Raw genomic sequence first — 15,000 nt, 5'->3', positions numbered from 1 at the left:
CAGTAAGACTTGACAACAGACCTTTTCTGCCGAGTGAAGTGAAGCATGTTGTTATCTCTCGTAGGTGTGTTCGGTCTCTGAAGCTTTGGATGAAAGCGTTTTGGCAGCAGTCTCTAACATGTGCAAAATTGACATGAAATGTGCATGTTATTAACATGTTCATGCACGAATCGTGCCCACCACACGCCTATCCTCCAGCAAGCTCATCGAGGACTTGACTAAGACTTGACATCTGCTTTTTTGTTATTTTTCGTATGTTGTTTGGTCTGAGGCTTTGGATGAAAGCTGAGGAGAAATGATTACTGAGAGACCATTGGTGTGAGTTAAGAGGACTGAAAGATCAAATACTTTGTTAACATGAGAGTGTTCATCATATTGTTGTCAACTTCCAAAGGGTCCAAAAACAACTGCCACCACTGACCATCGACGGCGATGCTGTGGAGAGAGTGAGCAGCACCAAGTTCCTTGGAGTGCACATCAGCGACGACCTCTCTTGGACCACCAACACTACATCACTGGCGAAGAAGGCCCATCAGCGTCTCTACTTCCTGCGCAAACTAAAGAAGGCAAGTGCTACACCCTCCATCATGACAACATTCTACAGAGGAACCATAGAGAGCGTCGTGTCCAACTGCATCACAGTGTGGGGAGGAAGCTGCACGGAGAAAAACAGGAAGACACTCCAGCGTGTTGTGAACACAGTGAAGAAGATCATTGGAGTACCACTCCCCTCCCTGCAGGACATTTACACCACACGCCTCAAAAAGCACTGATGATCATCAAAGACACAAGCCACCCTGCACACAAACTGTTCAGCCTCCTGCCCTCTGGAAAGAGGTACAGGCGCCTCCGTTCCCGTACCACCAGGCTGGCGAGCAGCACAATGCACCAAGCGATCAAGATGCTGAACACTCAACCCACTCTCCCTCCACTGTCAGCCTCTAGCCAGCAAGGCCACTGACAACCCCCCCCCCCATCCCCCCCCACCATATCTGCGACTGAACATTCCACCTGCACTACTATACTTGTGACTGAACTTTCAACCTGCACTAACTCAAAACATGCACACACACACACACACACACACACACACACACACACACACACACACACACACACACACACACACACCCACACACACACACACACACACACACCACACACACACACACACAAGCACACTGCACTTTCTGCACTAAACCCAAACATACACACACTGACACACACACACACACACACACACACACACACACACAGACACACGAACACACACACAAGACACACACCGCACCTTCTACCTGCACTAAACACATACACACACATACACACACACACACACACACACACACACACACACACACACACACACACACACACACACACACACTGCTGCTGGTGTACTTGACAGACCTTTTTTAATATTTATTTTTCTTCAAAATGCTACTATTACCATGTCAGAACGCTATAAAGGACTTTTTTAGGAAAAGCACAAAAGCACAACAAATACCTCTTAATGTATGTCCTCTACAAGTCTTCTGTTGCCCAGTCTTGCACTTTAACCCTTATGTTGTGTTCGGGTCATTTTTGACCCGTTTTCAAGTTTTAGTGTGAAAAAAACACACTTTCCTTTATTTTCTTGGAATAAGGCTTCATCTAATCCTCAGTCACAATCATTTCAACACAAAATGATTTTTTTTTTAGTAAATTTTAAAGGTCCAAAAAAAAAAAAAGTTACATCTGTGGTGTTCGGGGGTCAAAATTGACCCTGTATAGTTTTTTGGTTGTTTTATGCATTTCTGAAAAGCTGTTGGTTGCCCTTTGTCTTCAGTTTGGTGATTTATGGTGAGGAAAATATATTTCTTGCCTGAACTTTTTTTTTGACAGCTTTTTGATATTACAAATCCAATATGGCCGCCGGACAGTCCCATACAGTACAATATGTCATATCTCCTGTTGTGAAAGGAGTACAGATGTATTTCTGGTGTCTACTCATATGTTTTCATGGTCAGGGAATCCATTTTCTGCATTATATATAATGAGATTTTTTGCACATTTGTTTGCAAAATACCCTTTTGCGCATTATTTTTTCCAAAAAACGTATAAAAAATTCATAATGGCACCCAAACCTATAGAACTGCTCTTATACTTTCCATAAAGTTGATGTGGCAATGACATAATGGTCCATGTTCATGGCATAGGGGATTCAGATGGATAGTGTGACTTTTTCATGTTCATTGAGGTGTTCATTTCCAATACCTTTGCATTAGATTGGCAGAATAGCTGTGACTCTGACAGAATTGTTATTTTGTATATTTACCACACTAAAATCATATACATATTGAAAAAAAACACCAAGTCAACATATTTAAAGATTAATTAATTCTATGCACTGAAAAAACTAATTTAGTTAACATTTTGGTCTTTATCCTGCTATAAATATCTTTGGGTTGGTTTGGACCCGAACACCACAAATGCCACTCCAGAAAACCGAATAAAATAAATTTGGGGATTGTTGTACTCTCATATCAGATGCAATACATGGACAACATAATCACTAATTGTATCACTTTGGGAGGTATTAATAGTGAATTTATGCAGATTTTGATAGTTTTGGTCATCAAAAACGATTTGCATAATGTAAGATAAAAGATCTTTAAAGTCAAAAAGATGAATACATCAAGTAATATTTCCATGGATATCAATATATACCAAGTTAGCCATGAGATGAAAAACAATATTTGATGATAACTAGTGTTTTTAGGTATTTTATAGCTGAGTTTTGTTATCACGGGTCAAAAATGACCCGAACACCACAGGTGTATGCAGCTTACGAACACAACACAAGGGTTAAATGTCTGTATGAGCACTGTCTATGTCCATACTGTCTTAAGTCCATGTATAAGTACTGTCTATGTCTATACTGTCTATGTCCTTACCTAGATTAGTCTATGTCTGTATGGGAAAGCAAGAAATGTAATTTCAAATTCTTTGTATGACCAGTGCATGTAAAGAAATTGACAATAAAACCTACTTGACTTGACTTGACTATTGCACTTGTATTATTTGCACTTTTCATGACATGCTTAACTGCATTTCGTGACTGTATTCATACTTGTGTAATAATAACGAATAGTAATTGAATGTAATGTAATGTGATCACTCTCTGTGTCTCTGTTTCTCTGTTTCTGTTTCTCTCTCTGTCTCTCTCTCTCTCTCCTTCCCTCTCTCTCTCTCTCTGTCTATCTCTATCTCTATCTCTGTCTATCCCCCTCTCTCTCTCTCTCTCTCTCTCTCTCTCTCTCTCTCTCTCTCTCTCTCTCTCTCTCTCTCTCCCTCTCTCTCTCTCTATCCTTCTCTCTCTCTCTCTCTCTCTCTCTCTCTCTCCCTGTCTATCCTTCTCTCTCTCTCTCTCTCTCTCTCTCTCTCTCTCTCTCTCTCCCTGCTTCTCCACCCCTTCCCTTTCTCTCTCTCTCTCTCTCTCTTTCTCTCTCTCTCTCTCTCTCTCTCTCTCTCTCCTTCCCTCCCTCTCTCTCTCCCTCCCTCAGCTCTGCGGGACAGTCGTATTAACCTGGTGCGTGCCACATATCACGAGTTGACCATCAGCATCAGTGAGGTGACGCTGCATGACGAGGGGGAGTACACCTGCTCGCTCTTCACCTATCCCATCAGGACCGCCAAGGCATACCTCACCGTACACAGTGAGTACACACACACACACACACACACACACACACACACACACACACACACACACACACACACACACACACACACACACACACACACACACACACACACACACACCATCAGGACCGCCAAGGCATACCTCACCGTACACAGTGAGTACACACACACACACACACACACACACACACGCACACACACACACACACACACACACACACACACACACACACACACACACACACACACACACACACACACACACACACACACACACACACCATCAGGACCGCCAAGGCATACCTCACCGTACACAGTGAGTAGTCCACACACACACACACGCACACACGCACGCACGCACTCACACACACACACACACACACACACACACACACACACACACACACACACACACACACACACACACACACACACACCATCAGGACTGCCAAGGCATACCTTACCGTACACAGTGAGTACACACACACACACACACACACACACACACACCAATAAGCTGCCGTCTATCAAAAGGTCTGCAATTATTCTCAATAATCACATGCCAGGTTTTACTTTAACAGAGTATCGTACAGTTTTACGATTACAGTTTTACTTTTTGACTTTTACAGCGCAGTTTTACTGTTATAGCCAACTGTTACAACTTACCATACAGTTTTACTGCAACTGTTACAGCGAGCTGACCATACAGTTATAAAGTTAATGCTTATTGGTAGCCCCATAATGGACGCCAGTCCACCAGTGTAGTGCTGTAATAGCCATTGGAAAAGTTGACAACTCTACTACTACACTACTATGACATTACACAGGGCCTTTAGAAATGCAATATGACTTGGTCATTGCCATTCTGGTATAACAGCTATTTTATAACTCTGTGTCTACTCTTAATGTGTTAAGGTTTAAAACAGGGGGGGGGAAATAAACGTTTCCCGGCCCCCTGACATTCATGTGGGATCGCTTTAGTGCCTTAAATGTTCACTACATAAGCATCAGTCTGATTTTCAGCAGCGTGATTTCCCACAAACTGCTCCGTTCAGAGACCAGAGACTATTTGATGGTACGACTTGACGCTAAAACGTGTTGGTTTGGTCCAATACAGTGTGTTGAGTGTGAGTACAGTAGAAGCTAATGAGTATGGTCCTTTTCTTTATGAACTGATTCTTTTATCGGTATTCACAAAAAAAAAAAAAAAATTAAGCTTGAGTTTGGTTTTAACTTTTTTTTTTCTTTTTCTTGGCCATACATGAAGTCCTTTCAGATGTCACAGTACCAGGGCCGGATTAAGATGGCCTGGGGCCCCTAGGCTACAGGTTGCTGTGGGCCCCCCGGAAGGCAAATTTTGCAACAAATGTACATAGACAGTGTCGTATACTATTCACTTTTGGCCAATCATGGCCCCCCTAGCAGGTGTAGGCTGCAGCCATATCTAGCCTGTGTGTGTGTGTGGGGGGGCCTGTGGGGGCCCTAGGCTGCAGCCATATCTAGCCTGTAGGGGCCCTAGGCTGCAGCCATATCTAGCCTGTGGTGGGGGTCCCTAGGCTGCAGCCATATCTAGCCTGTGGGGGCCCTAGGCTGCAGCCATATCTAGCCTGTGGTGGGGGCCCCTAGGCTGCAGCCATATCTAGCCTGTAGGGGCCCTAGGCTGCAGCCATATCTAGCCTGTGGGGGCCCCTAGGCTGCAGCCATATCTAGCCTGTGGTGGGGGCCCCTAGGCTGCAGTCATATCTAGCCTGTGGGGGCCCCTAGGCTGCAGCCATATCTAGCCTGTGGGGGCCCTAGGCTGCAGCCATATCTAGCCTGTGGGGGCCCCTAGGCTGCAGCCATATCTAGCCTGTGGGGGGGCCCTGGCAGGTGGGGGCCCTAGGCTGCAGCCATATCTAGCCTGTGGTTGGGGCCCTAGGCTGCAGCCATATCTAGCCTGTGGTGGGGGCCCCTAGGCTGCAGCCATATCTAGCCTCTGGTGGGGGCCCCTAGGCTGCAGCCATATCTAGCCTGTGTTGGGGGCTCTAGGCTGCAGCCATATCTAGCCTGTGGTGGGGGGCCCTAGGCTGCAGCCATATCTAGCCTGTGGTGGGGGCCCTAGGCTGCAGCCATATCTAGCCTGTGGTGGGGGCCCCTAGGCTGCAGCCATATCTAGCCTGTGGTGGGGGCCCATAGGCTGCAGCCATATCTAGCCTGTGGTGGGGGCCCTAGGCTACAGCCATATCTAGCCTGTGGTGGGGGCCCCTAGGCTGCAGCCATATCTAGCCTGTGGTGGGGGCCCCTAGGCTGCAGCCATATCTAGCCTGTGGTGGGGGCCCCTAGGCTGCAGCCATATCTAGCCTGTGGTGGGGGCCCTAGGCTGCAGCCATATCTAGCCTGTGGTGGTGGCCCTAGGCTGCAGCCATATCTAGCCTGTGGTGGGGGCCCCTAGGCTGCAGCCATATCTAGCCTGTGTGGGCCCCCTGGCAGGTGGGGGCCCCTGGGCTGCAGCCATATCTAGCCTGTGGTGGGGGCCCCTAGGCTGCAGCCATATCTAGCCTGTGGTGGGGGGCCCTAGGCTGCAGCCATATCTAGCCTGTGGGGACCCTAGGCTGCAGCCATATCTAGCCTGTGGGGGCCCTAGGCTGCAGCCATATCTAGCCTGTGCATTACACAGTAATCCGGCCCTGCCCAGTGCATTAAAGCTGATGTCCAAACCAGATGACAGCAGCGTAGTGCCATTTGATTATAGATTTGTGTGGCCAAGAAACTCTAATTCTACAGTAAGACGAAATGTTATTTAAAGGGAGCTGAATGTGCAAACCAAACAGAATAATGGATTACACACACATTACATTGTGAATCAAGAGCACTGTACGTGGGAAGGATCAGGGCCGTTGACAACTTTGGCTGGGCCCGGGGGGACAAGGTCATCTGAGAGGGCCCCCCCCCATTCCCACCCAATATATGCAATGTAATGGGGACCCAATTCTGGGCCCCACTTCTCCTTGGGCATCGGGACAACTGACCCCTTTGTGCTCCCCTGTCAGCTGCCCTGTGTAGGATTGAAAGGTATTGTGGCATTGTAAAACACTCCCTGTAAGTATAGTCTATTAAAAGAGGATTGCTGAAGCAGGCAGAAGAGAAGAAAGAGAAAATAATATGTCACGACATGCCTCTCTTGATGCCTACATGATTAATTAACTCGGTTATTCCAGAGAGGGGACAGAACATCGCTTTGATAGGAGTGTGTGTGTGTGTGTGTGTGTGTGTGTGTGTGTGTGTGTGTGTGTGTGTGTGTGTGTGTGTGTGTGTGTGTGTGTGTGTGTGTGTGTGTGTGTGTGTGTGTGTGTGTGTGTGTGTGTGTGTGTGTGTGCGTGTGTGCGTGTGCGTGAGTGCATCTTTGTGTTTTCTTGTGTGTGTAATGCTATGGATGGCAAATGTCAGTGTGTTCCATAGGATTTCATTAATATCTCTCTGCTATTGTATTACCGTGTGTTTTTCTGCCATTTCAGCCGTATAAGTTCAGCTGCTCTTTGCTCCCACTCCCACTTCAGTGTTTTACCCTTTCATGCACCCTGACTGCCAATTATTAGTTCTAAACTGAATAACTTGTTATTTTCTATAATTATTATAATTATTTCACTCTAACACATCGTGAATAGTGTGAACCCATTAGCCCCCTTTAAGACATACACCTCTACTGACAGGTGCTTTCTGTTCATGGTCAGTTTTCATCAAAAGTAACTCAGATAGCAATACTATTCTTCATGCGGATGTCTATTTTCTGCTATTTTATTTTTATTCTCGAGGACTCTGATGAAGACGCATGTCGAAACGTTAGTCTTTCTGCACTGAAAAAATAAAATGACAGAAAATAGACATCCGTGTGGCACCAGACTCTTTTCTCTTTGCACTTATTATTTAGTCCTGCTCTGGTTGCACCGGATTGTCAAATTAAAAGCACGGAGGGCGTATTTCCTTTGTTTTTACTATTCTTCATACTCTTTTCTGACAAAATCCACTGCGAACACACTGTAAATGCTGTGTTAATGCTGTGATGATTCAACCCTTGGAGAGTTGATTTAACAGAGTGGTTCAGAGTGGAACTTTTTCGGCATGGGACCCCATTTTGACATCCAAAATTTCTGGGTATCGCATACACATTTTTTTCATGACAAAAATTAAAACATGACTGAGCTACATAGTTCCAAGGGTGTTAAACCTATAGACATTCATGACAGCCTAAGATTGTAGAGAATAGTGAATAGGTAGGCCTATGTTATATTAATATTTATTCTTTTTTTTCACACACTTTCAGAAATTTCAGGCAAGCCCAAATGGGGTCCTGACCCCAGTGTTGAAAAGCACTGATTTAACACTTTTTAGAGCAGTGGTTCTCAAACTTTTTCCATCATTTCCCCCTTCAGAGGGTCTGAATGCTTCCGAGCCCCCCCCCCACCCCCTCGCGCAGACTGATTTTGCGATCGCTTCGCAGAATCAAAGGAAAGGTGACTAGTGAGATTATACAAAGAGTAATTGCAGTCGAATGCAGATGTGTATTCATTTCCTATGCTATTCAAATTGATGACAATTAACAATATAATGTTGGTGAGGACTTTAAACTTATTGACTTATTGGCATGACAAGAAATCATAAAAAAAAAACCCTCAAAATCAGATGTCACACGGCCCCTTGAGATGCCTCCGCGCCCCCCCCAGGGGGGCTTATGCCCCACTTTGAGAACCACTGCCCTAGAGTGTATTTGATACCTCAATACTTTCTAAGTGTTGAATTAACACTGCAATATTCACTCTGGCATTTCTCCACAAGCTCGCACTCCTACTAATGCACAGTACTAATTATGACAAATTCATCCATCTTTTGCAGAAGACCCATTTACAACGTCACAAATGACTCGAAAAACATGATGCTGCAGATATCATAATTAAAATCCATTTATCACATTTATGAAATTAGGGGCATTTTTTATGCCGTTCTGGGCTGAGTGCCTCTGCCGCTGGCTTTCATTTTAGAAATCGGCTCCCCAAAAAATATTGTTTAATTGCATATTTGCGAAGCTAATTGGACGACCAATTACCTGATCTGATTATCCAGAGTTGATGGGGACCATTAGGACTTGGTATTATTGAATTTTATTGCGGACGAAATAGAGAGAGAGAGAGAGAGAGAGAGAAAGAGAGAGAGAGAGAGAGAGAGAGAGAGAGAGAGAGAGAGAGAGAGAGAAGCATCGTCAAAGCTAATGTGTCGTACGTAGGTCCGCAGACAATAGCTTCCACAACATGATGTTAACGTTTTAATTATTGTGTACCCACAATGGTTCTAGCCTGAAACAGTGCACATTAAACACAGACGCAGCAGAGTCCAGAGTGCACATGCCTGTTTATGTGAAGGCATTGAGGTCAGTGTTGCCAGGTTGGGCTGTTTCCCGCACAATTGGGCTGCTTAGGATGGCCTTGTGCGGGTTAAATGGCATTTAGCAGAAAAACCTGCCCAATTTTTGCCATATAAATCAATAGAATTGGGCGGGATTTTGTGCTTCTAGGCGGGTTTTGAGCATTTTTTGTTCTGGAAATCATCAGCCTCATCTGGCAACCCTGTTTGAGGTGGGAGATGATGTTCAGCCTCCATCTCGCATCTCCCTCCAGCTTTCTATGCCACCTCGCAGTCGTGGCTCAGTGGTTAGAGCACTTCGTTGGCAACCCAAGGGTTCCCGGTTCAATGCCCGACCAAACCACGGCTGAAGTGCCCTTGAGCAAGGCACCTAACCCCCACACTGCTCCCCGGGCGCCGCTCAGCAGGCAGCCCACTGCTATGGACTAGTGTGTGTACTTCAATGTGATTCACTAGTCCAAATGGGATAAAGTGCAGAGAAAGAATTTCCCCTAGGGGACCAAAATTGTCTCTCTTTGTTTTTTAAAACTATTACCTATTTGTTGATTTCTCCTCAGGTTTGGAACTACCTCTATATGCAGTCTGATGGTTTTAGATTTGTCATTTTTTGACTGACTTTCTTTTGCTTTGTCCTGTTTTCTGTTTGCTTGTAAACCACATTGTGCTTCCTGGTGTATGGAATGATTTGATTTCGGTGGTGTCAAATCTGCCGATCGTTTTTCACTGATGGTTTTCAAATAAATGACACTTGGGTTAAGGTGACCAATATATTCGCTCCTCTTTCATCATTTTTATTTGTACATACAGTGTTTGTGATTGAAGAGAGATGGTTGTTTGACCACAGCATTTGCTAAGCTAAGCTAATTTGACCGGGAAACGATGCTACAGTGTACGTCACCACACGAGGGGAGCGAGCAGGTCAGCGTGTGGAATATACGTACATGTATCACAGCCGTTACAGTTCTTTAGGTAAAGGGTATTGGTTACAGTCCCTGGAGCAATGTGGGGTTAGGTACCTTGCTCAAGGGCACCAGCCATGGATGAATGTGCGAGTCAAGGTGGGATTTGATCCTGCCACCCTCTGATCTAAAGTCCAGCACTCTAATCATTGAGTCACGGCTCTCTTCCTAGCTGTACCTCCTTTCTCTCTTCCTGCACTGTATACCTTCGGGCACCATTGGGGGCTGCCTTCTTGCAGGAGTAAGGCACAAATGCAATTTCGTTGTGTGCAGTGTGCAGTGTGTGCACTTCACTTTCATGTTTCACCTCCTCTTTTCACCTCCTCTCTCACTTCCCATACCTCCTCTGTCCTCCTCCTCTCTTCCTACTGCTGTATGTCTCCTCTTTCTTCTCCTTCCTCTGTCCCACCTCTCTCTCTCTCTCTCTCTTCCTACACCTCCTCTGTCCTCCTCCTCTCTTCCTACCGCTGTGTGTCTCCTCTCTCTTCTCCTTCCTCTATCCCACCTCTCTCTCTCTCTCTCTCTCTCTCTCTCTCTCTCTCCTCCTACACCTCCACTGTCCTCTTCTCTTCCTACCGCTGCGTGTCTCCTCTCTCTTCTCATTCCTCTATCCCACCTGTCTCCCTGCGTCGACTCATTCTGCACTGTAGTCAGGTAGTTTCAGCACCAGTGCTTGTGTGCAATATGTTGCCAGGTACGCTATCCTGTACCCTGTATCCTGTATCCTGTATCCTGTATCCTGTATCCTGTATCCTGTATCCTGTATCCTGTACCCTGTGGGTGATGTCCTCCGCGGTGCTGCTGTTGTAGTAATTATCGTATCGCTGGGAAACCACAGTATTGCTGTACGCCTTAAGCTGAACCACACCGTCATTACCGGCGAACATGGCTGGACTGGCCATCTGGAATAGCAGGCATTTCCCAGTGGGCCCCGCACCCTCATGGGCCCCTGGCCATCTGGCATAGCGGGCATTTCCCAGTGGGCCCCGCACCCTCATGGGCCCCTGGCCATCTGGCATAGCGGATATTTCCCAGTGGGCCCCGCACCCTCATGGGCCCCTGGCCATCTGGCATAGCGTGGCATTTCCCAGTGGGCCCCGCACCCTCATGGGCCCCTATTTTCAGAAATGAAAAAAAATGTATATTTCTTTTTTTACATTTCTGAAAATAGGGGCCCAGGAGGGTGCGGGGCCCACGAGAGTGCGGGGCCCACCGGTGAGTCAGTTCTGTGCAGTTTATTATGAGAGGCCCCTTAAGCCAAAAGTACCCGGGCCCTTTTTCTTTCCCAGTCCAGCCATTACTGTGGAACATGTACCTCTTTGGGCCGAACATGCTGCAAAACGTGTACTCATAATTTTGTTGATTTCTTTATGTTCTCGTGATGTAATTTGGTTATTTGTTCAATAAGTGTTTACCATTTAACAACTATTTCTGGCTACGTTTATAAATCAGCTGATATCACATTTATTCACTTGGGCATATGGTCCTTAACCACTCTGCCCCCCCCACCCCCTCCCCCCCCCCCCCCCCCCCCCCCCCCCCCCCCCCCCCCCCACCCCCCCCCCCCCCCCCCCCCCCCCCCCCCCCCCCAACTCCACCTCTACCCCCTCCTCTCTTCTTCCCTCTACTCCCCTAGCCCAGTGTTTTTCAATCTTTTTCAGACCGAGGACCACTTTGTCCCCCTAAAAATGTTCAGGGACCACCTGTCAATAGAACTGACAGCTGAGCAGTGCTAATTTGACGCTGTTAATTTCGGTGCAGATCACTCAATTTTTATTGACCTTTACAGGCCTGACTTATTGTGGTGAAACTAACACTTCAGCTATGTTTAGCTTTGTAATTATGTTACAAATATAGCCCACTGATAGCTTATCTTGGAAAAGTAGAAATTCCCTCACAAACCACCTGGGCTCTGTCGCAGACCACAAGTGGTCCCCGGACCACACCTTGAGAACCACTGCCCTAGCCCCATCTCCTTTTGTAAAGCGACCTTGGGTAACTGGAAAGGCACTGTAATAAAACTGACAGGATTGCGCCTTAAGGTGAACCACAATACAATTACTGTAAAACATGCACCTCTTTTCACTGAACATGCTGCAAAACATGTACCCATGATTTTGTTGATTTCTTTATGTTCTCGTGATGCAATTTGGCTATTTTTTCAGTAAGTGGTTACAATTTAATGACTATTTTAAGAGGTATTGCTAATAACAAGAGGTGGAATCCGGAGAAGAAAATCACTCCTGTGAACAAACTGTGGCCTCAGCGATTATATCTCAATTAGTTGCCTTATTTAGTATCCATGGAAACTACAGAGCCATTTGTGCTGCTAGCGGCTATTGAATGATTCTTTTCAATCTGGACTGTGTATGCTGTATTTATTTTACTGTGTATGCAGTATTTATTTTTCCCATAAGGGAAACTGTATCTTAGTTAACAGTGACACACAAACAGCGTCTACTAATGTAACAAACACAACACACGCGCACACTCACATACGCACGGTGCACACACACACAGTCGCACACCTACATACACACACACACACAGTGTGCTGACCGTGCTGGCATGTACTATATACTGTAATTACATATATATATATATATCGCTGCCTAATATACAGTATTTGTGTTTCTCCCTCCCCACCCCTAGGAGTCCCCGATGAGCCTCAGATCCTGGGCCTCAACAAGCCAGTCATGGAGGGAGACGAGGTCACCATGACGTGCGAGTCGTCGGGCAGCAAGCCTGCCGCGGACATCCGGTGGTTCAGGAACGGACAGGAGATCTCAGGTAGGGCTGCACAATTAATCGAAAATAATCGAAAATCGTGATAAAATTGTGATATCGATGTCGTGATTTTAATTGTGATTTAATCGTGGCAATAGTGGCCTACCTTCGAGAGCGTCATTGAAGCCAGAACATACTGACAGGCTGATGTTTCTAGCCAGAAATCTATCCACCTACGTTTCATGCTATTGCCTTTACATAATTATTACAATTCATTTTATTTTGCTCATGCCGTATACAATTCATTCTTGGTTATATTTCATTTTGTTATAATTTTCAAAAAAAATTGCAAAAAAAAACAATAATCGTGATTAATAATCGTGATTACGATTTTGACCCAAATAATCGTGATAATGATGTTTTCCATAATCGTGCAGCCCTAGTCTCAGGTAGGCACTGACCATTAGTCTGATTATCATCAACTTTCAAATCTCGTACCGAGATTCTGGTCTGACCAAGAAGATAACGAATAACGTTTCCCAAACGGCCTGGTTAACCCGCCTCCCTTAGTTTGACAGGAGGTCACTGTTAGGCACTGACGGTAACACTTCACAATAACCTTCTGAGACATGGTTAACTAATGGTTAACTAATGTTAACTAATGTTAACTAATGGCAAGGTATTATTATGTCGCTCTGGAAATTGGGGGGGGTGGGGGGTAATAAGCTATGCTGCATAATCATGATTAATAATCGTGATCGTGATTTTGATCTAAATAATCGTGATTATAATTTTTTCCATAATTGTGCAGCCCTAAATGTTATTGCCAACAGCAAATGTTTAGTTAGTGTTTTACAATTGATTTACTAATGATATATCAATGCTTATAATAGTATTATAGATGCACAACAAATCATTAGCTAACCATTAGTTAACCATTTTTGCGGAAGGTTATTGTGAAGTGTTACCGCACTGGGCATTAGCCTGATTATCATCAACTTTCAAATCTCGTACCGAGATTCTGATCTGACCAAGAAGATAAGGAATAACATTTCCCAAACGGCCTGGTTAACCCACCTCCCTTGGTTTGACAGGAGCTCACAGGTAGCCACTGACCATGGAACGTTGTCTATACCATCATGTGACATTAGCCACTGACCATGGAACGATGTTTATACTAGTGTTTCTCAATAGGGGTGTCAGGGAAACGTGGCTGATAAATAAGTTATGTAATATAATAGATATTTGTCTAAATTGATGAGTTAATGTTAGTCAGTGAAATGTTTCATCTGCCATATATTTACGCACAATAAAAGTAAATATACGTCGCCCCAGTCAGCTGCAACTTCGAACGTAGGTCGTGTGACGTCTCCAAATGTGTTACTTTTCTAAGCTTGTGTGGTATCAAATGCGATGCCATGTTACGGCTTGTTGGTTTGGGGTGCCTTGAAATTTTTCATGAATTCACCTTTGGCTAAGGCCCGCCCTAAAGTGCTTTCTGACCAATCACAGCGCAGCAAAAGGACGACCTCGGACAAACCTCGGACAGTTTTGACAGCGCTCCATTGAACTCAATGCTGAAATCGCATGTTTTCAAGTAGTTAGCGAGATACGGTCGTATTATTATTAAAATAAGATTGGACATTGCCTGGGGTATTTGTGACAAAGGTGCAAGTTTCCCCGCGATGTAACAGGTGGTAATCGCTTTCCTCTTTACCTAAAACCGGACTAATAGGCCTATTAAGCAGCTGGATAGTCTGCCTTGAAGGGTCTCGGCAGCAGCACACTCGACTAGAAAGCACACGGATCAAAAACATACTTTGTGTGCTCCGATCATGCCACCATCTCATTCGTGTCACTTTTCAGTAAGGTTGTAAGCAAACCACGAACCTGTTTCAGAGTAGGATTTTGGATTTCTGATCTAATTAATGAAGAAACACCGCTAGCAAAGTTAACTATCGGTCACGGCAGGAGTGTTTTGACTAGCAGCTGATGGACGTGATTTTGTTAAGCTACTGAAGATATAAACGCCAAACGTTAATGTTACACATTGCTGTGGTAGCTTTGAAGATTACTACAGCCATCACGTTGTGTGATTTCGTTTTCGTCTAGCAAGTTTGAGTCAGGGCTCAAAAGATATGCGAGCTCAGCTTACCATGGTGCTGGTTACAATGCCTATCGATACCCATGTGAAAAGAGCCCATAACAACAGCTGTGATGCATCGCATGACCGTTC

General features: G+C 45.2%; 1 protein-coding gene across 1 annotated transcript in view; it reads left to right on the top strand.

The window, feature by feature from the left end:
• The window catches only part of LOC134452382 (cell adhesion molecule 2-like), a 666,831-nt gene that overhangs the window by 588,783 nt on the left and 63,048 nt on the right, over positions 1-15,000 (top strand). Inside the window, exons 3-4 of the mRNA XM_063202746.1 lie at positions 3,546-3,698; positions 12,690-12,827. Of these exons, the coding sequence (XP_063058816.1) occupies positions 3,546-3,698; positions 12,690-12,827 (291 nt within the window). The remainder of the gene's footprint in view (positions 1-3,545; positions 3,699-12,689; positions 12,828-15,000) is intronic.

The sequence above is a fragment of the Engraulis encrasicolus genome, chromosome 7 (assembly GCF_034702125.1).
Source record: "Engraulis encrasicolus isolate BLACKSEA-1 chromosome 7, IST_EnEncr_1.0, whole genome shotgun sequence".
Lineage (NCBI taxonomy): Eukaryota > Metazoa > Chordata > Actinopteri > Clupeiformes > Engraulidae > Engraulis > Engraulis encrasicolus.
The sequence above is the reverse complement of the archived record's forward strand: the minus strand, read 5'-3'. Positions and strand labels throughout refer to the sequence as shown.